Below are 25,375 nucleotides of genomic sequence, written 5' to 3' on the forward strand. Positions count from 1 at the left end.
GTAGGATTTTGATCAGCTGGACAAGTAGGCTGAAGAATGGCCAATAGAGTTCAATGCAGATAAGTGTGAGGTCTTGCAGGCAAGGCAGGAACAACAACAACATTTAACACTTGGACAAGTAGATGGATAGGAAATGTTTAGAGGGATATGTGGGCAAATGGGACTAGCTAGGATGGAGCATCTTGGTTGGCATGGATGAGTTGGGTCAAAGGGCCTGTTTCGGTGCTGCATGACTTTATAAAAGCCAAGCGAACACAATCAATTTAGAGAAAAAGAGAAAAAGTTTTGGGATGATAACCTTTCCTCAGAATAAGTTTGAAAAGTTGTCCATTCTTCTCACACTACTGATTCTGCCTACCATGAAGACCAGTCCCAGTATACTCTCATTACAATAGATTGATTCAGTTAAATGTTGCATTTCCCTTGTGGCATTCGGCTCGTTGGAAATCAGCAGAACAGCATCAAGAGATTACAAAGGGTGTCAATTACTTGAGTGTGCATTTAATATTATCAACAAAAAAAAATCTTCAAACATTTTTTGGGCAAACCATTTAGCTGGGGACCCTGGGATTCCACTCCCAGCTGATGGGACCTGTACAGCATTCCTCTCTTCTGTCAGAGTCAATCTTCGCTCCAGCAACTGTGCCTCTCGATCTGCATCATCCTCAGACTTGTCTGTGAGACATAGGACATTGTAATCAGTTACACCATGGAAATTACATTCAACAAACCAATATGAAAGACTTTCAGATAAATATCCTTTTATTAATTCAATATTTCCTTCTTCATTTAGGCCACCAGCCCGAGTAATTCCTGCATTCCATTTTATTTCATATTTTCAGCATATTTTAGTCCTCACATTTCCAACAGTTTTTATTTCTTTTCTCTCTTCTATTCTCATTCATCTCTAGTCAGACCAGCTGCATTTAAAAGGTCTTCACCATCCTCTCTCAGCCACCATGCCCTCTCCATTCATTTAATCTCTGACATTCTTATTGTGCACGTCACTCCTCTCCCTTCCTTGCAGCTCAAAACACATTTGATTGATAGCATTTCCTGTCTAATGAAAGATACAATAGACAATAGACAATAGGTGCAGGAGTAGGCCATTTGGCCCTTCGAACCAGCACCACCATTCAATGTGATCATGGCTGATCATTCTCAATCAGTGCCCCCCCCCCCCGTTCCTGCCTTCTCCCCATACCCCCTGACTCCGCTATCCTTAAGAGCTCTATCTAGCTCTCTCTTGAAAGCATTCAGAGAACTGGCCTCCACTGCCTTCTGAGGCAGTGAATTCCACAGATTTACAACTCTCTGACTGAAAAAGGTTTTCCTCATCTATGTTCTAAATGGCCTACCCCTTATTCTTAAACTGTGGCCCCTGGTTCTGGACTCCCCCAATATTGGGAACATGTTTCCTGCCTCTAACGTGTCCAACCCCTTAATAATCTTATATGTTTCAATAAGATCCCCTCTCATCCTTCTAAATTCCAGTGTATACAAGCCTAGCCACTCCAGTCTTTCAACATACGACAGTCCCGCCAATCTGGGAATTAACCTAGTAAACCTTCGGTGCACGCCCTCAATAGCAAGAATATCCTTCCTCAAATTTGGAGACCAAAACTGCACACAGTACTCCAGGTGTGGTCTCACCAGGGCCCTGTACAACTGTAGACGGACCTCTTTGCTCCTATACTCAACTCCTCTTATGAAGGCCAACATTCTATTGGCTTTCTTCACTGCCTGCTGTACCTGCATGCTTCCTTTCAGTGACTGATGCACTAGGACACCCAGATCTTGTTGTACGTCCCCTTATCCTAACTTGACACCATTCAAATAATAATCTGCCTTCCTATTCTTATCACCAAAGTGGATAACCTCACATTTATCCACATTCAACTGCATCTGCCATGCATCCGCCCATTCACACAGCCTGTCCAAGTCACCCTGCAACCTCATAGCATCTTCCTCACAGTTCACACTGCCACCCAGCTTTGTGTCATCTGCAAATTTGCTAATGTTACTTTTAATCCCTTCATCCAAGTCATTAATGTATATTGTAAATAGCTGCAGTCCCAGCACCGAGCCTTGCGGTACCCCACTAGTCACTGCCTGCCATTCTGAAAGGGACCCATTTATCCCCACTCTTTGCTTTCTGTCTGCCAACCAATTTTCTATCCATGTCAGTACCCTACCCCCAATACCATGTGCTCTAATTTTGCCCACTACTCTCCTATGTGGGACCTTGTCGAAGGCTTTCTGAAAGTCAAGGTACACTACATCCACCGGCTCTCCCTGTCCATTTTCCTAATTACATCCTCAAAAAATTCCAGAAGATTAGTCAAGCATGATTTCCCCTTCGTAAATCCATGCTGACTCGGAACGATCCTGTTACTGCTATCCAAATTCACCGCAATTTCATCTTTTATAATTGACTCCAATACTGCGGCCTAAATATTCTCAGTTTCTCCCTTCATAGAACCTGACTGACCTGTTTAATAGTTTAACAATAGGCCCTTCGGCCCACAATATTTGTGCCAAACATGATGTCAAGACCATCTCTTAAGTACCTGCACATAATCCATATCCCTACGTTCCCCAATATCCATATGCCTTTCCAAGAGTCTCTTAAATGTCTCAACCACCACATAAAACAGCATGTTCCAGGTACTCACTACCTCTGTGCAAAAAAAAGTTGCTCCACACATCTCCTTTAAACATTGCCCCTCTTGCCTTAAAGCTATGCCCTCTAGTATTTGATTTTTCCATTCTGGGTAAATGGTTCCGACTATTGGAAAAAGATTCTGACTGTCAGAAAAGAGTTTCCAGCATTGTCTATTTTTATGTCTGAAATTCACAACACTACACACGTTAAATTAGGTAACATCTTTCGTAACGCACAGTGTTTGATTACTTCATAAACTTTTGAAATTCATGAACTTTGATGAATTTTCTTGCAAGTACATTCTATGGAGTAATTACCTATTTGATCGATCCAACAGTCTGGATACTGGATAAGAAGAATACATTAACCAGGTGTGATACACTGAGAAACTTGCTTACACTGTTCAAGCTTACAGATATGGAGCCTCTCACCAGTAACTTTTGGTAGATGAATTCATCTTTGCAGAGCGGAAGGATTAAGAGCTAAGAACACATATTGGACTGACTGAAACAAGAAATTTAGTAGATAGACTGCCAAGTAAGAAACGCTGTAATTAAGTATTATTAGGTTATCAAAAATTGCTTACTAGGTTTATTATTGAGTTTCTGAAGCTGCTTGTCAAGATACTCCTGCCTCTTTGTCAATGCACTGAGCCACTTCCGACGAATCTTCTCCAAATCTCTCTCCTGCAATAAGTAGGAAAAACTTGAGTTAATGCTCATCCTCTCTTCAACAAGCATAGAGTTATACAACACAGAAATGGCCTTACATTCCACCATGTCCATGCCAACCTTTTTGCCCATCTAGACTAATACCATATGCCTACACTGAGAATATATCTATCTATGCATCCCCTATTTAAAAGTCAGTCTAAATGCCTCTTAAATTAAGTAATTGAATCTGATTCTCATCGTGTATCATGAATTTGATTGAGTGTTTTGAAGAGGAGAGCTAGCAGCACAGTAGATGTTGTCAACATCGACTTTAGCAAAACCTTTGACAAGGTGCTGCATGCAATGCTAGCCTGGAAGATTAGATCACATGGGATCCACGGCAAGCTCACCAATTGGATACAAAATTGGTTTGACGGGTGGTGGCTTAGGTCTATTCTTGGATGAGAGGCCTGTAACAAATGGTGTGCACAGCACTTGGTGGTGTATCCGCTGTTGTTCATTATTTATGTTAACAATTTGGATGTGAATTTAGGTGGCATAATTGGTAAGTTTGGGGATAACACTAAAATTGGTGGCATAATGGTTCAAAGGTCTTTTATTCGTATCACGGGAAAGGCTATTTAAAATTAAACTGGGTCTTGATTAACCTGATCACAATGTGGATCAAAATCCCATTGTAATCTTAAATAATCTGCTTCACTGCCCACTATACCACCAATTGTAATGGTATTCGCAAATTTACTAACCGTGCCATCTACATTCTCATGTTTCCATATACACACCACCCTCTGTGTGGGATAAAAAAAGTTGCTTGAATCCCTTTTAAATCTTTCCCATTCACCTTATCATTATGCCCTTTAGTTTTACTTTCCCCTACCCTGGGAAAAACCCTATTCACTTTCTGCATGCCGCTCCATATAACATAGAACAGTATGGCCATTCGGCCCATAATGTTGCGCCAAACATGATGCCAAGACCAACTCTCATCTGCCTGCTCATAATCCATACCCCTCCATTGCCTGCATGTCCATGGGCAAATACAAAAGTCTCTTAAATGTCACTATTGTATCTGCCTCCACCTCCACCCTTGGCATTGTGCTCCTGGCACTCACCTGCACTCACTCTATGCAAGAACAGGAAATGTAATGTTTGCCTCTTTACCTACGGTAGAGAAAGGGTACAGTGAAGATTTACGAGGATGTTGTCAGGACTAGAACTGTAGGGAGAAGTTGAGTAGGCTGGGACTCTATTCCCTGGAGCGCAAGAGGATGAGGGGTGATCTTATAAAGGTGTATAAAATCATGAGAGGAATAGATCGGGTAGATGCACAATCTCTTGCCCAGAGTAGGTGAATACGAGGAAAAGATTTAATAGAAATCTTTATCCACACAAAGGGTAGTAGTTTGTTTTTTAAAGATTTAGAGATACAGTGCAGAAACAGGCCCTTCGGCCCACCGGGTCCGCGCCGCCCAGCGATCACCGCTCACTAACACTATCCTACACCCACTAGGGACATTTTTTTTTTTTTTACATTTGCCCAGCCAATTAACCTACATACCTGTACGTCTTTGCAGTGTGGGAGGAAACCGATGATCTCGGAGAAAACCTTCGCAGGTCACGGGGAGATCGTACAAACTCCGTACAGCTCCGCCACAGTGCCGTGTATGGAATAAGCTGCCCGAGGAGGTAGTTGAGGCTGGGACTATCCCAACGTTTAAGAAGCAGTTAGACAGATACATGGATAGAACAGGTTTGGAGGGATATGGACCAAACACGGGCAGGTGGGACTAGTGTAGCTGGGACATGTTGGCCGGTGTGGGCAAATTGGGCCAAAGGGCCTGTTTCCACACTGTATCACTCTATGACTCAATGACCTACCATCTTCCTACATTTTAGAATCTCACACTCTCAGAGTAGATTAGCAATTTACTTGGATATCTTTCAAGTTAATATTTTACATTCACTTGTTAAGATGCAGTCACCTCTACATGGGAATGGAAAGAACAGAGATTGAATGAGTGGAATAATTCTGTTTAGTGCACAAGGGTGATTCAAGCATCCAACCACCATCACTTTAGTTCTCTGCCCAACTCCCACATTTATCTTCTGCTTCCTACAATGTTTTACTGAAGTTCAATACAAGTTTCAGGAACAGTACTTCACGTTTCAATTTGGCAAGCAGCAGCCTTAAACTCAAATGCTAGGGGTGAATTCATTAATGGATACTGAGAGAATCACATAACTAATGCAGTTGGCAGATGAGAAAGGTTAGCATGAAATAAAAGCAACACTAAGTAGAATTTAAGAACAACCAAACCATACCTGATAACTGTCCATATCATCCTCTTCTTCCTGTTCAAAACAAAATTAAATTTCAAAGAATTGCTCATTTACTTGAGGTATGCATACTACTACTTGAATAAGCAATTTAGGATAAAGTTATGAGACCAATATATCTGAAAATCATAGCTGGAAGAATAAGTGCAATGTCAAATCTACTGGAAATAGAATGGGCAGTTTTTAGGGCTCATAATATCGGATAGATTTGACATTCACAGAATGCAGTTAGAAACGAGACAGAAACGGGAACAAAATCAGCAGCAGAGTTAACGTATGAAACGGAGATTCTCTACGACAGGGTCTAAATTTATTAAGTACAGTTATGGCAGACAATCAGTTGTTTTCACAATGAAACTTTAAAACTAACCTCTATACCCCTTCTGTATCAACCTCAACTCATTGATTTAACATTGCTACATCCGATCTTACCAAGTGGGTATCTTGATATTTTTGAGTCCGAGCAGGTCTCATTTTGACACATCCCACAGCAATAGACAATACGTCTTCAGCAATCAAAGGCAGTGTCCCAGAGTCTTGAACTGACCGCACCTCCACTTGCACACGTCGAGACTGACCCTGCAGGGGATAGGATCGCCTTATTGTTATAAATGTTGAAATGCTGCTCATTCTCAAAAATATGGACAGAAGCCAATACTTTTCCATCAGTCATATTTCAAATTCATGTATGACCATCAGGCATAAAAAGGATAATTCAGTTGCAGTCAAGATAATTCAGAAAATTTCCTTGATTTCACTCACATTTCATCGCGAACGAGATTAACTTATTTACCTTTGTCTCAGGTCTGACAAAGGGTTCCTTAGCACGTGTTAATTGTTTCAGTTTCCGCAGATGTTTCCTGACGTGCCTAGTTTTACCAACTTTTTTCATTTTCATATCATATTGGTTCAGTTTTTTTTATCCCACTTGCATAAATTGAGCTGCCAGGTCGACCCTTTCTACCTTGCCATTAACAACTCACTACACAGACTAAGCTTTATTTGCAGATAATTACTACCATTTTAATTTATCTTACCACATACTCTTTGTTCTATACAAACTTCCATCACTTTTGCTCCTTCTGACATCTAATTTGCATCTCTCTTTCCCAGTTCTGAGCAGTTGTTAGTCCACAGACCCGAAACGTTGACAGCTTTTGTTTCAACAGATGCTGCCTGACCTGCTGAGTTTATTCTATCATTTTATGTTTCGGGTTTCTAATATCTGCAGGGTTTTTTCATTTTAATTCAAAATGTCTCACTTTGGCACCTAAGGGAGCCGTGACATGTGCAATGCCACTCTCAAAATGCTGTTGAAAATAAGCTTTCATTAAAAGATCATTAAAAGATCCACCGGGTGGCGCCAGCAAGTGGCAGCCTCGCCAACAGTCTGTCTGTCCTTTCTTCTGTTATTTGGTATTTTAAGTATTTGTTAAAGAGTATGTTTTAGTGTTCCTTGTTTTATGTGGGGGGGGGCTTGGGGAAACTTTTTTCAATCTCTTACCTCGAAGGAGATGGGATTTTTTTCCATATCGTATCTCCGTCCCCACTGCGGCCTAACATCGTGGAGTGGCACGGCCGTCCCTGGAGACCGACCTGCACTTCAACCGCGGGCGCGGCGTGGACTTGCCATCGTGGAGCTTGTGATCCCTTTGCCGGGGATCGACTGTGAAAAGCTCCTGTGGACTTTAACACCATGGAGCCCGCGATCCCTGATTAGAGACCGATTCGGGAGCTCCAAGCCGCATAGAGTTTCAAACGTCCCAACGAGGGAGTTTTGATCACCCCCACGCGAGGGCTTCGGATCACCAGCTGCGGCTTTGATGCCCCCGATTGCGGATGGTTCGACAGCTCCTACTGCGGGAGAATAAAGAGGGAGAAGCTTGGACTTTTCCCTTCCATTACAGTGAGGAATATGGGGATGTGGTGGATGTTTATGTTAACTTTTATTTTATTTTGCTCTGTGTCTTGTTGCTTTTCACTTAGTATGGCTGTATGGTAACTCAAATTTCACTGTACCTTAATTGTTACGTGACAATAAACTGACCTTGAAACCTTGAATCAACTGAAAACATCAGATACTTAACTGTGAACTTTAGTTATGTATTTTAAAATGGGATGAAGGTTAAAAAGTCCAACAATTACTTTTTTATGTTGCATCCGATGGAAAGGATTTAAGTGCTCTTAAGCTCAGAATTGGAAGATATGATATTGCGCAATTACAATAACAGACTCAGAGATCCAATGCAAATCAGCATTTGTACACAGTATTGAGACACATTACAATTAACAGAGACACAAAGATGTGTTCTAATGGAGGTTTCTAAAATCAGAGGCTTAATCAAAATGGATTGTCACAGTCGTTTCGCCACGGTAGGGGAGTCTAAAAATAGAGGACACAGGTATAAGTTAACAGAGAAAAGATTTAAAAGGGAACCTGAAAAGCATTTCCACTCAGTGGGCAATGTATATATGGAACAAACTGCTAGAGGAAGTGGTAGAGAAGGGTACAATTATGATGTTTAAAAGATATTTGGACACCTACACAAGATTTACAGGGATACAATCCAAATGCAGGCAAATAGGACTAGCTCAAGAGAACACTTTGGTTAACGTGGATGAGTTGGGCCGAAGGGCCTGTTCCCATGTTGCATAACTATGCTAAGAGGAGCCACGAGCTTGAGACCTGGTGGCAAAAGTTTGAGCTAAGAGAAATCAGGAAACTACAGGCTTTTCACAAGATCATACAGTCTGGGACAATGAACAATTTAGAAATTTTTCTTTTAAATTTTGAGATTGGCAAGAAACTTAGTAAGATGTTACAGGAAATAAATTTGAACGCCAATAAAAACGCAGCAATCTAGGATTTTTGTATTTGAAAAGTAATCTGAACCTAATGAAAAACCTGGCAACATGTGGCTCTTATCAGAGAACGATCAGAAGCTATTTTATTGCTGTGAAAACTTAACTGATTCACTAAAATGGTTCAAGCAAATGAGATTGTCACTCTTTCTTGATCAGTCAACATTTGACTACATCTTCAGTTGATGGGAAATTCCTTTAGAATGACCAACTTACCTCACCAGTGTGGTTTATTGAGAGAGAACGTTGGAAATGTGCACATTGAGAGAAACAAAATATCCAACTGAAATCAGCAACATTTGCACACAGTATATATTTCTTTCAGATTGGATACCTCTATTTCATCACCACAACACCAAGGTGCAAAAGCATTTGAAACTTCCAACATATGCTCGACTGGTTACATTGCAATGACTCTTATGATTACCTGACGTAATTGAAAAATGCCACCTGTGGAAACATCTTTGGAGGACGTTACCTCCACAGGAACATACTCCCCATTCTCATTCAGCTCCAAGATCTGGATCCAGAGCTCCACCTTCCGCATCACCTCACTCCACCTGTTAATGAATACATTTTTTTTTAAATTACACACTAATTATTGATCAACTCAATGCTCACTCAAGTAGATAATGAATTATGCTATTTTTTAAAATAATTCTTTATGAAGGGGGAGTTTTTCAAACATTTTCATTGGTTTTGGTTTTAAAAACATGCACTGTTTATTATATTGGTATTCTCACTTTTTGTGATTGACTAGAAAATAAAGACATTAGCTTTTTAAGTTACATTTGAACAAGCTAACACTTCTGCAAAAAGTTGTTAATGCATTGATATCAGTGCTTTACAATTAACAATGCATTTTATAACCCAATCCACATGCGCAAGTCCGTCCACAAAAGGCTGAATGTCTTCTTGTGGCATGTTCCTCAAAACTGCAATGCTGTTTTTTTGTATAATATAGCCCTGTCAATGGAGTGTAATGCACATTTCTTTCTCAATTTAATAAAAATGTTTTCTCGTAGTGTACGTTTTAATACCAATCTTTGGTCAAGCAATTGCTTAGGAATGATGTATCAACCGAATAACTTGGAGCAGTATGTTGTTATAAAAAAGACAGAAAAAGCCTAACTGACCAAACAGATAATGGTTGATTTTATAATGTTACGCGAAATAGCTTCAGCAAACGAGTAAAGGAATTGAAGATTACTTTTAGGTTGTATTGCACTATTCAAATTTCTGCTCTAAGTAATTGTGTAACATTGAAGTAGACATAAAATAGATATTTTTAGAAAGGCATTAAATGAACAATTGATGAACAATAACGATAAATTCAAAAGAAGAAATGATGAGCAAACCAAGTAACTGCTGCAGACAGTATGAAAGGGACAAAATTAAACCAATATCAAAATAATGAACAAGTAGATGCCAAGGGAAGAGTGGAAACCAGTTCTTGTCTGATTGCAGTATCATACTTTACAACATCCTAATGAAAATTGATAGTTAAACCCTAAATAATCACCTGTCCCGCAGCGATCGTGTTTTGGCTTGTATTATTCCCAAGTCCCATATGGAATAGGTTTTTCGAGGATCACATGATTTATGTCCATAGACTTGGAATGCCAATGCTCCTTCAGAGAGATATTCCAACAGATCCTCAGAAACACTGACTGAGAATTCCTGATAAAATGCAACAGAAAGTAATTATGCATTAATGTAATGTGCCAACAGGGCAGACAACCTTTCGCAAGGAAATTGTTCACATGTTTACTAGTAGAGAATTTGTGAAAATTAAGCTTAGAGCGTGTTTTTAACAGTGATTAACTGATAAAAGTAAAATCACAAATGCAGTAAAAAAATTAATAAAAATAGCCTTCACTATCGCGGTATTTAAGTATAATTGAAAAGACAAGTTTCTATTTCTGGTGCTGCTCAATTTTTAATACAGATGCTCCTCGACTTACGATGGGGTTACGTTCCGATAAACCCATTGTAAATCGAAAATATCTTAGGTCGAAAATGCATTTAATACACCTGATCGTGTGGCTGACTGGGAGCTGCGGCTCGCTGCCGTTGCCCAGGATCATCGTATCGCATATCGCTAGCCCGGGAAAAGATCAAAATTCAAAATTCGAAGTACGGTTTCTACTGAATGTGTATCGCTTTTGCACCATCGTAAAGTCAAAATATCGTAAGTCGAGGAGCATCTATATACACTGAAAACAACAACTCATTTCCTTCAGATGTTCACAGTCTTGCTGTGCAATTTCAGCATTCGAGATGATGCGTCAATGTTTTGATGCCAATCGTTTCCACTGATATGTACCCTCCAAAGAACTAAGATTTTGCACGAGAAAGCAAATGTATCACAATTGATATTAACTGTAAATATGAGGAAATCTCTCCAATCCATATCAGTTTCTCAGCAAAGTATCGATAGATCGGTGGGATTTTCAAAATCCACATCAAAAAAATCTTACCAACAACAACTAGAGAGCAGTCCTGAACTACTACCTACCTTATTGGAGACCCTCGGACTACCTTTGATCAGACTTTACCTTGCACTACTGTAAGGGTTAATTCTGTGGAAGATATTTTGTGATGACTATGGCAGACATTTTAAGATGAATATGCTATTATACTAAAAACAGGCCTTTGCAAAGTCAGCCTTCACGGTACCAGACACCTGCAGATAAGAAGTTGTTTTTCAGGGTTTATCGGGGACTGGGAATTCCAATGTTCTGAACTAAATCCTATGGTGCCTCTCTAATCATATTAGCTGTGCAACTCCTCTTTACTCCTGTTTGACTCCCTAACACAATTAAAGGAACTCTACTATGTTTTTGTTAAGACTGGCTTATGGCATGTAACCGTTGTGGCGGCTCCCAAGGGTCGGGCCATACTACTACCGACCCCTCGGCACGGGAATGGACCAGTCCCGGGAGGCGGTCCTGGACTCAGGTATAAAAGGACAAGGTTTGGGCGCCAAGCCATTCCGGCAGACTAGACCCGTCTGAGACCCACGAACCAATAAATATACCTTCCCAAAATACCTGGCTCCTTGCCTTTATCAACACGCTACATTGGTGACCTCGACGGTCCATTCATTAGGATGGACGAAGAAACAGAATTCGACCGCCCGTCCGGCTCGCAGACCGACCAGGCCCCAGCTGTCGACGCGGTAGGAATCAAGCTCCCGACCTTCTGGACCACCCGGGCTCGCATTTGGTTTTACCAAGCGGAGGCCCAGTTCCAGCTGAAGGGCATCACAAGGGATGACACCCGGTTTTTCCACCTGGTGGGAGCCCTTGACCAGGACGCGGCCGAAGAGGTAACGGAGTTCCTCCAGGACCCACCGGCCGACGGTAAATATAAAGCCCTTAAGGAGCTGCTGCTCCAAACCTACGGGCTAACCCGAATGGAGCGGGCCGAAAGGCTCCTCCACATGCCAGGCCTCGGTGACCGGCGCCCATCTAGCCTCCTGAAGGAGATGGTCGCGCTGCTCGACGGGCACAGACCGTGCCTGATGTTCGAGTATACATACCTGCACCTGCTGCCGGCCGACATTCGCCTGCAGCTCACCGACGTCTCCTGGGAAGACACCCGGGCCCTCGGCAGGCGCGCGGACGCGCTGTGGGCGGCGCGCCGTGATGACGTCAGTGCGCTAAACGTCACTCGAGAAGCGCCCGATTTTCTCCGGTCGGGCGGGGGAGCTGTGGAAGGAGTGACAGCTACGTCTCGGAGGCCTGCGAGATCGCCCCCGGTGGCCATTGCGGGTCGTGCACCTGCAGTCCCACATCAGCAGGCTCCAGCCAGCACCAGCAAGAGGTACTGGTGTTATTACCACCAGCGCTGGGGTGCGGCAGCCCGACAATGCCGCCAGCCGTGCACATTTCCGGGAAACGCCGGGGCCGGCTACCAATAGTCCCTGCGGTGGCCGGCCAGATTCACCGCCTCTTCGCCTGGGATCGGCGGTCCGGGAGCCGCTTCCTCGTGGATACCGGGGCGGAGCTGAGCGTCCTGCCCCCTTCGCCGCTGGACATTCGTTCTGGGAAGCGGGGGCCCATCCTCACCGCGGCAAATGGGAGCATTATCCAGACGTATGGCGTCCGCACGGTCCACATCGTTTTCGGCGCCAGTCATTTTACGTGGCTGTTTACGATCGCCGACGTCTCCCAGCCGTTGCTCGGGGCCGACTTTCTGCGGGCTCATTCTCTCCTCGTGGACGTCAGGCAGCAGCGCTTGGTCCACTCCGCCACGATGGAGCCCATCGCGTTGCGGCTGAATGACCCCGTTATACGCCCGCTGTCGTCCGTGGACTCCCATTTCGCTCGGGTGCTGGCGGACTTTCCGGATATTATGGCCCCGCAATTCCGGTCATCGACCCCCAAGCATGGGGTGTACCATTACATCACGACTACCGGCCCACCCCTCCACGCACGAGCACGCCGACTCCCGCCTGAGAAACTACGCCTGGCACGACAGGAGTTCCGTACGATGGAGTCCTTGGGGATCGTCCGCCCTTCCAACAGCCCATGGGCATCTCCACTCCACATGGTCCCCAAGGCAAACGGGGGCTGGAGGCCTTGCGGGGATTATCGGCGGCTGAACGTCGCTACCGCCGAGGACCGATACCCCGTGCCCCACATCCAGGACTTCAACGCCCATTTGGCTGGGGCCACGATATTTTCAAAGGTGGATCTGGTGCGAGGTTACAACCAGATCCCGGTCCACCCGGAGGATGTACCCAAGACGGCAATCATCACGCCGTTCGGACTCTACGAGTTCGTACGGATGCCGTTCGGCCTCAAGAACGCCGCCCAGTCATTCCAACGATTAATGAACGGCGTTTGTCGCGGGTTGGATTTCCTGTTCGTCTACCTCGACGACATCTTGGTAGCCAGCCGCTCGCGGCAGGAGCACTGTGCTCACCTCCGGCAGCTTTTCCAGCGGCTCAGCGAACACGGGTTGGCCATAAACCTCGCCAAGTGCCGCTTTGGCGTGGCCACCATCGACTTTCTCGGCCACCGTGTGTCCTCGCAAGGAGCGGTTCCCCTGCCGGACAAAGTAGACGCCATCCGCCGGTTTCCCCGTCCGTCCTCGGTGCGTGGCCTGCAGGAGTTCGTCGGCATGGTGGCATTTTATCACCGGTTCCTGCCATCCGCGGCCCACATCATGCGGCCGCTATACGAGCTGCTGGCGGGCAAGCGTAAGACCGTCGTGTGGACCGACGAGGCCGTAGCAGCCTTTGACGGCGCGAAGGAGGCCCTGGCTCTGGCTGTGCTGCTTGTTCACCCACGGGAGGATGCCCCGACAGCCCTTACGGTGGACGCCTCAGAGTTGGCGGTTGGTGGCGTACTGGAGCAACTCACGGACGGGGGGTGGCGCCCCCTGGCCTTCTTCAGCCGGCACCTCGACAACGCCCAGAAGAAGTACAGCGCTTTCGACCGCGAGCTCCTCGCCCTGTACCTGGCCGTTCGTCACTTCCGCTATTTTCTGGAGGGCCGCCCGTTCACCGCTTACACGGACCACAAGCCGCTCACTTTCGCCCTGGCAAAGGTCTCCGACCCATGGTCCGCCCGACAGCAGCGCCAGTTGGCCTACATATCCGAATTTACCACCTCCATCCGCTTTATCGAGGGGAAGGAAAACCGGGTGGCCGACGCATTGTCTCGCCCCGCCATCAATGCCGTGTTAGAAGTGGCACCCGGCATTGATTATTCTGCCCTGGCGGAGGCCCAACTAACGGACGGGGAGATGCCCGCCTACCGGACTGCCATCTCTGGCCTCCGCCTTGAGGATGTTCCCCTCGGCCCCGGAGCGACGACGATACTTTGCGATGTGTCGGCAGGTCAGCCGCGCCCCATCGTCCCGGCCGCGTGGCGCAGGAGGGTGTTCGACGTGGTCCACGGGCTGGCTCACCCATCCATCCGGGCAACGATCTCCTTGGTAGCTGCGCGGTTCATGTGGCATGGTCTGCGCAAGCAGGTTGGCCAATGGGCCCGCACCTGCATTCCGTGCCAGACGTCGAAAATTCAACGCCACGTCCGGGCGCCACTCCAAGGGATCGGTCTACCCTGCCGCCGTTTCGACCACCTGCACGTGGACATTGTGGGCCCGCTCCCGCCGTCCCGGGGCATCACCCACCTCTTCACGGTGGTGGACCGCTTCACGCGGTGGCCGGAGGCCATACCACTGGCTGATACATCTACAGCCACATGCGCTCGTGCGTTGGCCGCGCACTGGATTGCTCGCTTTGGTGTGCCGGTGGTCATCTCATCGGACCGGGGGCCACAGTTCACCTCCGAGCTGTGGTCGGCCATGGCCCACCTGTTGGGCGTGCGGCTGCACCACGCCACGGCCTATCACCCGCAGGCAAACGGCTTGGTGGAGAGGTTCCACCGGCAGCTGAAGGCAGCGCTGAAGGCGCGACTCGCCGGCCCCGACTGGATGGACGAGCTACCATGGGTTTTGCTGGGCATCCGGACTGCCCCCAAGGAAGACCTGGCTTCATCCTCAGCGGAGCTCGTCTACGGGTCTCCGCTCACGGTGCCCGGGGAGTTCGTGCCCTCGTTGCCGGGGCGAGAGGAACCGCCCTCATCCACCCTACATCGCCTCCGAGAGCGAGTTGGCAAGCTCGCACCCGTGCCGACGTCCCGCCATGGGACATTCCGCCCTTACGTGCCATCGGCCCTCCAGGACTGCGCCTTTGTGTTCCTGCGCCGTGACGCCCACCAGGCGCCACTCCAGAGGCCGTATGAAGGCCCGTACCGGGTGCTGGAGCACGGGCAGACAACCTTTGTTTTGGACATGGGGGGCCGGCCGGAGGCCGTGTCAATTGACCGCCTGAAGCCGGCCCACTTAGACATCGACCAACCGGTACGGGTGGCCCAGCCTCGGCCACGAGGTCGCCCCCCTTTGCGGGTCCCACCGCCTGTCTCTCCAACTGTGCCTCCGCCGGCCCCTCTGTCAACCGATTACCGTACGCGGTCCGGTCGGGTTGTGCGACCACCAGTGCGTTTCGTGCCTCCGGATCTGGGGGGGGGTACTGTGGCGGCTCCCAAGGGTCGGGCCATACTACTACCGACCCCTCGGCACGGGAATGGACCAGTCCCGGGAGGCGGTCCTGGACTCAGGTATAAAAGGACAAGGTTTGGGCGCCAAGCCATTCCGGCAGACTAGACCCGTCTGAGACCCACGAACCAATAAATATACCTTCCCAAAATACCTGGCTCCTTGCCTTTATCAACACGCTACACCGTGAAAAATGACTGAATGTGATTTGTGCTGCTTTGAGCTGTATAAATACTACCTGTAATCTGTGTATTCTTTGAGAGGACGGAAGCAGGCGCCTGAGTGAACGACAGTACACTCGGGTCTCTGGGTCTTCTCCCACATTGATGTAAAAGTAAAAAGTTTTAACTGAGTCTTGTGCTTTTTGAATTATTTCATAGTTAAGTCTAGGCGACTATCGCGTTATTCCCTTTATCATGTATCTGTTCACTGCATGGCACAATTGTAATCATGTATTGTCTTTCTGATGACTGGTTGGCACGCCATAAAAGCTTTTTACTGTACCTCGGTACACATGACAATAAACTAACCTAAACTCAAACTAAACTCAAATTCAAACAATTTTTCTTTCAATCTTAAAACTCCCCAATAAAACCAAGATGTGAATTAGAGTCCAATGAGCCTCTTACCTTACAGTGGTCAAAAACAACCATGCACTCCGGATCCTTGCCAGTATGGGTTGAAGAGGATGGATCCACCTCTGGTGCAACCATGATTGGTTCAGCCACTTCCCAGAAGGTGTACTGGCAGAAAACAAAGTTTGACAGATGTCGAGGCAAGCCTGTTGCTTGAAGAATTTTTATCTGGTGGAGAAAAGTAGTCGAAGAATCATATAAATTTGGATGTTTACAGTTATACTTATTTAGCACACATTATTCAAAGATACAGGATCGACTAAGATTTGCAAAATAATATCAACCAGTCCATAACTGATAAGGGGATGCATAAGCAAATATTTCAAACAGGCCAAAATGCCTTTTAATCAAGAAATTCTTTAACCCATATGGAGTCTGGGCATTAGAGTAGGACAGGCAATAAAAAAAACTTTGGGACACCTTAATTAAACTGTGATTATTTTGAAAAGGGAGTGCAAAAGAAGAGGGATAAGCAATAACAAATTACATGCTTCTTCATCAATATCCACATTTCTTCTTGATCTTCCTGTCAGTGAATAAGGCTATTCACATTATCAAAGGTGAATGCAGATTTCAAATGCCTAAGTGTACACCAGTTAGTTATCACAAAAAAAGCTTGTTATAGAATTAAGAGGAACAAGCAAAGAGGGCAAATGGAAGTAGATTATAGCTCACACTCTCTCATCCACTGAATGGCGAAGATCTAAATGGTCTCTGGTTGCTGTGTAATAAACCCACATGATTGAATTATTTATATTCTGCCTTCTTCCACTAAGTCTGAGTAAACCTAGTGTGTTTACTATATAACACTGTATTTTCACCTTGACCAACCTCCGTGACAATATTAATAAGTAATCCAAGGATCGAAAAGGGTTGCCAAATCATGAAAGTTCATTTTCCAAAGTGGAGTAAGTGTCCGTAATGTAATTTATTCTGGTTCTTCATTTTGTTACAGCAATAATAATTGCTTCACCTACAATACAGATCTCAGTCAATTTTCAGACTGCAATGTCCCATATGAAGCGATTTACAGCCACAGACTGGAAACCCTGCACTGAGTGACACGTACTCTGCAGGTGAAACTTTGTGACGTTTCCTTCTCCTGCAATTCACTTTCATTTCTGTCATCCAATGCATCATCTCCACCAGCAATGTGATCGTTGAAGTCACCACTTGTTCGCACCACTTCTACATGGAGACGTCCTGCAACCTTAAAGTAAAGACAAATAATACAGCTCAGCCAACTGCCACAAAATTCTCTCCACATTCACTAAAATTTACATGCAATTAACATACACAAACCAAAAGGGCAACTTTGGATGAATTTCCCCTCGTTAATGGTGTTGAGCATTTGTCACTTTAGGCTGGGTGTTTTTGTTTAACAACAGTCTCTCTCTCAAAGCATCTCCAATAATTGCATACTGCGGAAAAAATTATGCTGCTACATGTTTTGCAAAGACATGAATCAAAGAGTAGGAATAAACGGGTCCTTTTCTGAATGGCAGGCAGTGGAGAGTGGAGTGCCGCAAGGCTCGGTGCTGGGGCCGCAACTATTTACAATCTATATACTAAAACTCTCGTTTGTTTGTTTGTTTGTTCCTGAACTAGAGCCAAAATGGTACACGATAGCGCGACAATTTTAGGCCCAACTTACTCACCATTGTCTCTTTGGTGCTAATGGAAGAAGTTTCATTGAAATCGGTGTTATCTTTTTAAAGTTATTCACATTTTAAAGTTTAAATCTACCTCCGAGGGAGGGAGGGAGGGAGGGAGGAGGGGGGAAGGAGGGAGGATAAGGGGGGGTTGAACTGAAAGGGGGAGGGGTGAGGAGGGGGGTGGAGGGAGAGGGGAGGTGGGGGTAGAGGGAGAGGGGAGGAGGGAGTGGGGATGAGGGCAGTGGGAGGGAGGGGGAAAGGAGGGAGGGGGACAGAGAGGGGGACAGGGAGGGGGACAGGGAGGGGGACAGGGAGGGGGACAGGGAGGGGGACAGGGAGGGAGGGGGACAGGGAGGGGGACAGGGAGGGGGACAGGGAGGGAGGGAGGGAGGGGGACAGGGAGGGGGACAGGGAGGGGGACAGGGAGGGAGGGAGGGGGACAGGGAGGGGGACAGGGAGGGGGACAGGGAGGGGGACAGGGAGGGAGGGAGGGAGGGAGGGAGGGAGGGAGGGAGGGAGGGAGGGAGGGAGGGAGGGAGGGAGGGAGGGAGGGAGGGAGGGAGGGAGGGAGGGAGGGAGGGAGGGAGGGAGGGAGGGAGGGAGGGAGGGAGGGAGGGAGGGAGGGAGGGGAAATGGGGGAATGGGGAGGGGAGAGGGGGGGAGGGGGGAATGGGGAGAGGGAAATGGGGGAAGGGGGAATGGGGGAGGGGAATGGGGGGGGAGTGGGGAGGGGGAGTGGGGGAGGGGGAGTGGGGGAGGGGGAGTGGGGGAGGGGGAGGGGGAGTGGGGGAGGGGGGAGAGGGGAAGGAGGAAGGGGGGAGAGGGGAGGGAGGAAGGGGAGGGGGAGGGGGAGGAGAATGCAGGCGAGGTTTGGGCAACGAGTCCACTTGGTCTAGTATATATTAATGATTTGGATGATGGAATTAGAAGTAACAGTAGCAAGTTTGCAGATGACACAAAGCTGGGTGGCAGTGTGAACTGCGAAGAGGATGTTAGGAGGTTGCAGGGTGATTTGGACAGGTTGAGTGAGTGGGCAGATATATGGCAGATGCAGTATAATGTAGATAAATGTGAGGTTATCCACTTTGACAGCAAAAATAAGGAGGCAGATTATTATTTCAATGGTGTCAGATTAGGTAAGGGGAAGTGCAACGAGACCTTGGTGTCCTTGTGCACCAGTCAGTGAAAGTAAGCGTGCAGGTACAGCAGGCAGTGAAGAAAGCCAATGGCATGTGGGCCTTCATAACGAGAAGATTTGAGCAAAGAAGTCCTTCTGCAGTTGTATAGGGCCTTGGTGAGACCACATCTGGAGAATTGTGTGCAGTTTTGGTCTCCTAATTTGAGGAAGGACGTCCTTGCTATTGAGGCAGTGCAGCGTAGGTTCACGAGGTTAACCCCTGGGATGGAGGGACTGTCATATGAGGAAAGATTGGAAAGACTAGGCTTGTATTCACTGGAGTTTAGAAGGATGAGAGGGGATCTTAGAGAGACATATAAAATCATAAAAGGACTAGACAAGCTAGATGCAGGAAAAATGTTCCCAATGTTGGGGGAGTCCAGAACCAGGGGACACAGTCTAAGAATAAAGGGGAGGCCATTTAAAAATGAGGTGAGAAGAAACGGTTTCACCCAGAGTTGTGAATTTGTGGAATTCTCTGCCACAGAAGGCAGTGGAGGCCAATTCACTGGATGAATTTAAAAGAGAGTTAGTTAGAGCTCTAGGGGCTAGTGGAATCAAGGGATATTGGGAGAAGGCAGGCACGGGTTACTGATTGTAGATGATCAGCCATGATCACAATGAATGGCGGTGCTGGCTCGAAAGGCCAAATGGCCTCCTCCTGCACCTTTTTTCTATGTTTCTATGTTGACCAAGAACAGCCAAAATGGTTTAACCCAGTAATCCTTCACGACAATTTCTGGCAGTGAAGATTGACACATTCTGGCAGTGAAGATAGCAAGATGATAGCCATATTCAGAGACTATTCGTCAATATAACCATTTGTGAAAAATAATGAACATTTGTGCAAGGGTGAAATCAGAATAGTCAAGCCACACAGTGACACTGACCTTCCTTCCAGGCATCTGGTACGCAACTGTCGTATGACTTTTGTAGATTTATCAGTTACTAGATTAAAATAGCATTGCAGATAGCTTTTAGCACTTCCGATTACAGGCTAGTGGTTATCATGTAGGAATGTTCCATGTAATCAGTTATACTAAACAGATACCAAAGCCATTCCTCCATTTAACTGAAAAAATGTAGATCAGGCTAAAAATAAAACTGCACTCCAATTCTAAATGTTACAAAATGATCCACTGATATGAATAGGTAACGCAACTCATGGTGAAAACTTGATGCAAAAATCAAGTACACAATAGGCCAGTTGCCATTTTAAAAGGATAGAATGAATAATATTTTGGGAAGGCTCACTGTCTGATGAAGGACTTCAGTCTGAAATGCCACCTTATCTTTTCAGGTACCAACAGACTTCCTTCCCATTGCCTAATCTAGAGTTAGAGTTGTTCAGCATAGAAACAGGTCCACCTACTTCTATGTCCATAAGTTTAGTGGCTTTTTATAATGCTGGTATCTCTACACTGGAATAGAAATCTTGGTGGGAATTTCAACAATGAGAGGGCATAGCTTTACAACGAGGGGGAAAGCTTTAAGGAGATTTGTGAGGCAAGCACTTTTGTTTTACCCAAAGAGTGGTAGGCACCTGGAGCATGTTGCCAGGGGAGGTGGTGGAAGCAAATATTGTGACAATGTTTTAGAGGCATTTAGACACATGAACAGGCAGGGAAAAGAGGGCTACAGACCACTTGCATTCAGATGGCATTAGTTTAGATTGGCATCATGCTCGGCACAAACATGGTGGGCCGATGGACCCATTCCTATACCATACCAGTTCTATAAAAGAAGAGCATTTCATCGCACCACAATCAACAGATTCTCATTGCCAATAATATTTTAAGACTCAACACCAGGTGGAATCCTTGTAGAAAATGGACTAGCAATAGCTTCCAATGACATGTGCACATTACCTACCTCCCCCTTCTGATTAATTATGGGTACTGCATATTGTAATTTAACATCGTAAAACAGCAACTCCAAGAATACGTTTGCAACCCCGATCAAACTGTGGTTTTCCTGTTCGTCGAAGAATGGGTCAGCTCGCTTGAAGTAAGACCGCATCATCTGCAAAAATGCATACAAGATCAGTTAACCAACAGCCCATGAACACAGTTAACTGATTCCTCCCACCAGCAGCATATTATCAACAATTATATTTAGAATTGTTAATACCTTGTGTGTGTAACAACAAAAAAGCAATTATGTGAAAATCTGAAATAAGAAGAAATATTGAGTGACCTGTGTAATCCCAACATCCTCAGCCCACAGAAGTGCAATATGTATTTACATAATTCCTTTCATGTAATAAAACATCCCAATGCACTTCACAGAAGGAATATAGCACAAAATTAGAGACACACAATGAGAACAATTAGACAGTTAACCAAACTCTTTACAAAACACTTTAAGGAGCAAAAAGCCAGAGAAGGAGCGATTCAGGAAGTAAAAATCTTTTGGCTCATATTATTTTCCATAATTCCTTGGAAATAACTTCATGATGCAATGTGCGTTCTACCAATATGGGAGATTATAGCTCACAATCTTCAGCAGATTGTCAATACCCGAAGTAAATGAATAGGCACAATCAGGAACATGGATGTGAATAGAAGACACAATGTTGGTTCAAAGCCTGATAAGTTGAGGTAATAAAATAGAAATACACATCACTGCCCTGTGAAATTTCTCTCCAGAAAAACGTGGAAGGAAAAAGAGTTGTCAATACATTATTGAAGAATGCTAATTTATCTCAAGCTGCTGTCAAATATCCAAGGAGCATCTAAATAGAAGATATACACTAAATGCTGGAGTAACTTAGCGGGACAGGCAGCATCTCTGGAGAGAAGGAATGGGTGACGTTTCGGGTCGAGACCCTTCTTCAGACTTCTGTTTTTTGTCTGGGATGCTCAAATTATCCGCAAGCTACCCTTAAAGGTTTCTTTCTATGGACAAAGAGACAAACAAGACACTTCCCTCCTTCCACCACAGTTTGTCAGCTGGTTCAACTGGTACACACCTTCCTCCTAGTTCAAATTCTACAATGCAAATTGGCCAGTCAAAAAATGTTTGCATATCGTTAGAGCAATTCATTACAAAGATATTGGTGGATTATCAGAGGCAGAGTTTGGATTCAACATTAAAATTACTTTCCATTGTTAATAAATTAGTTAAGAGACAGATTAATGCTTTAGTGACCATTAAACTTTCAACCTTACATGAAGCAGATCAAAATTTTGTATTACTATATAAAACTGGTAACATAAATTATTCCTTTCACAAATACAAGAGGCCAGTGGAAGTCTCAAAGAATTTGATAAAGAAATTAAGCCTCGGAATGATGAACTAACAAGAGTCGAAGGTATTTATTCACAAAATACTGGAGTAACTCAGCAGGTCAGGCAGCATCTCGGGAGAGAAGGAATGGGTGACGTTTCGGGTCGAGTCAATCAGCAAGGAAACAGGCTCTTTGGCTCATCCACCCCAACCACTTTTTAAATTAATCCAATTTTATTCTTGCCTATATTTTCATTAGCTGCCAGACGCCACTAGTCACCTCCACGACACAACTTACAGCAGCCAATTAACCTACCAATCTGTTTTGAGCTGCGACACTGAACCACCCTTTTACCTAGTTTTCACTTGTTGAGTTTGGTCTTTGCTCACTCAACTGCTTAAAACGGGGGAAGGGTGAAATTAAGATACCTAAATCTGAATCTGAATCTGAATTACCTTTATTGTCATTCAAAATGAATTGAACGAAAATCATTTGCCACACAGCCACAACAGTACAGAGTAAAAGACACAAGACACACAATTTTAACACAAACATCCATCACAGTGACTCTTCCAGACACCCCTTCACTGTGATGGAAGGCAAAAAAAAATCTTCTCTCTTAACATCTCAGGAGATGTTGCATAAATCCTACATGAAAAATTTGCATGCAGCATTGCCATATGGTTCTTCAGGATCCTTCGCACAATGTTAATGCTTCAATTTTTTTTTTTAAATTACATTAAGTTGAGCAAGGCAGACAACTTCAAAAGGGATTAAATTTAAATCTAGACACGAGGCTTGGCTGGAGATTCAAAAGAAACATGCTGATTCTTTTCATTCCTACATTGGATGCAAGAAGCATGGACAGGCCCAGCATTTATTGTCCATTCCTATTTGCTGTCAAGAAAGCGGTAGCTTTTTACAAGTCAACTATATTGCTCTGGGTCTGGAATTGCACAGAAGTATGGTAAATACCCCCTCACCCCGGTAAGATCAGAAAGCCTCCCTGACATGCTTTTGGGTTAGTCATTCGTTAATTAAATAATTCCCCATTTCATTCTTCAGCTTCTCTCCTGAGATCTAACTGAACCTTTCCTCACTACGATAAAGTGTTACAGTGTCTCTCCTCGCACATTATCCCTCATAGTAGCAGCAGCCTGTGTATTCCCACATTCCAAAGTAAAACAAGTACAAATTTTCTGCTTACGGGATTGTCCTCATCACAGTCTTTCCATTCCTGGTAAAGCTCACGCATATCAATGAGCCGGTTTTCAAGTTTCTCCAGTGACCAGATCTGTTTTCCTTTGCCTTTCCGCCGCACCTGAATCGCAGGTTCACTCAGAATGGAATCTCGCTGTTGATGAAAAAATAAATTACTGCAGCAGTACAAAACTAACATGCTAAAATTTCATTTATTTGCCCAATTTAAGCGACATAAAGAAGAATTCTGTTCTGCTTTATTTCTCTAGTACAGAGTCTGGCAATTGAAATGAAACAGAACATTAACAAAAAAGCCCACCGAGGAGCCTTCAAGCTTTTCTTTGAAGGACTTACTAAATTTTGGCTGAAATTATATACAAATGAATCCCATTAAACCAATGTGGTAAATTAATCTGGTACAACACAAGACTTAAAGACCGTATTACGATAACATGAAGGTGACCATTCCCCATTCAAGCTATGCTTGCATCCAATCCTGCAGGCACAAATCTGTCTAATCTCCTTTTCAAACATCCAGCTTCCTGACTCTGGCATTGAACCTGGTCTGACATCGGTTGCCAATTGCTCTTTCTTCATGGATCTTATTCATATCAAATCACTCATCAACTGTTAATCAAATAATTCCCCACTACATTCTTTAGCTTCTCTCCCCGAGATGTAACCCGATCTTTCCTCACTATAATAAAGTACTACAATGCCATTGGTCACACAATATCCCTCACAATGTCAGCATCCTCCTGGCAAGGTAACTCAAAGGTTATGTTCCCTCCGAGCAGTGTTGCCTCCTCCAATCATCAACTAATTAACATCCACAAGTGAGAATATCCAAATAGCTCTATTTTTTTAAATACGTTCTTCAGATATATTGCTTAATGTTACTGGACTGAACAAGGTAGAATGTAATCAACCACAGGCTATTTTTAAGCTCTCAGTAATTTAATTCAAGTGCATTCATATCACATCTTTTCAACTAAGTCTCTAGCAAGACATCCCAAAGTGTTTGGTAGCCAAATAAATACTAGTGGAATATGGTCATTGTTCAACACGGGAATATTAGAAAAAGTGACTAAAGGAAAATTCATCTTCCAGTGTTAAGTAAAATTGAAGAAGACTAAATGTTTACCTTTCGGTTCGCATCAAGGTTAGATGCTGGAATCTGCAGAGTCACCTGATACTCTGTCTTCTTCTCCATCTCTTCAGCAATGAAATTTGCCTCACGAACATAAAGATTAGCCTTGGCGATCTGCTCCTGCAACTTCATGAGACTGTGCTTCAGCATTGCCTCTCTGTAAGAATCAGAAAAATGTAAAGAAATAAGTGTTGCTCCTTGATTATCTGCGATATCATACTGGCCATTCCACTGGATGGAAGACAAAAATTTATGCAAATCACAAATATTGAGGCAATTTACATTGCCTTTACATAATTGCAGGATATTCAATGGTAACAGTCAATAGGAATCTATAGGATTCAGCATTGTTATAAAACCACACATCAAGGCCATAACCTTTATCGTGACAATGACCCACCTCTCCTCTGTCCACAGGCGAAGCCGCTGCTGAGTGCCGGGGGAATTGAATGAGAGGCGCTCCATACTACGGTAATGTTTCTCAGGGGACAAGCGCCTGCGTAACTGCTCCATTTCCCGCTCGTACATGAGGCGTTGTTGTTCAAGCGCAGAGCGTTTCTCCTCCTGGTGTTGCTGTTCCAACCTCTGCAGCACCGATTGCATTGCATCTGTCAATGCAATAAATCATGCCAGTTGCCTTATATCATATAATACAATGAGACATATACTAAACTATCTCTGTACATTTTAGCAACTTGATATTTTTCTTTTAAATTG

General features: G+C 44.9%; 1 protein-coding gene across 2 annotated transcripts in view; it reads right to left on the reverse strand.

Moving 5' to 3' along the window:
• Window positions 1-25,375, reverse strand: part of LOC144596712 (kinesin-like protein KIF13B) — a 180,729-nt gene that overhangs the window by 39,748 nt on the left and 115,606 nt on the right. For both annotated transcript variants that reach the window (XM_078405429.1, XM_078405428.1), the window contains exons 17-28: window positions 25,059-25,266; window positions 24,653-24,815; window positions 23,516-23,662; window positions 20,952-21,101; window positions 17,317-17,457; window positions 16,242-16,415; window positions 10,061-10,218; window positions 8,966-9,098; window positions 6,109-6,255; window positions 5,662-5,691; window positions 3,252-3,351; window positions 549-675 (exon numbers count right to left, since the gene is read on the reverse strand). In XM_078405429.1, coding sequence (XP_078261555.1) covers window positions 549-675; window positions 3,252-3,351; window positions 5,662-5,691; window positions 6,109-6,255; window positions 8,966-9,098; window positions 10,061-10,218; window positions 16,242-16,415; window positions 17,317-17,457; window positions 20,952-21,101; window positions 23,516-23,662; window positions 24,653-24,815; window positions 25,059-25,266 — 1,678 coding nt within the window. The remainder of the gene's footprint in view (window positions 1-548; window positions 676-3,251; window positions 3,352-5,661; window positions 5,692-6,108; window positions 6,256-8,965; window positions 9,099-10,060; window positions 10,219-16,241; window positions 16,416-17,316; window positions 17,458-20,951; window positions 21,102-23,515; window positions 23,663-24,652; window positions 24,816-25,058; window positions 25,267-25,375) is intronic.

This window comes from Rhinoraja longicauda, chromosome 9 (genome assembly GCF_053455715.1).
Source record: "Rhinoraja longicauda isolate Sanriku21f chromosome 9, sRhiLon1.1, whole genome shotgun sequence".
NCBI lineage: Eukaryota > Metazoa > Chordata > Chondrichthyes > Rajiformes > Arhynchobatidae > Rhinoraja > Rhinoraja longicauda.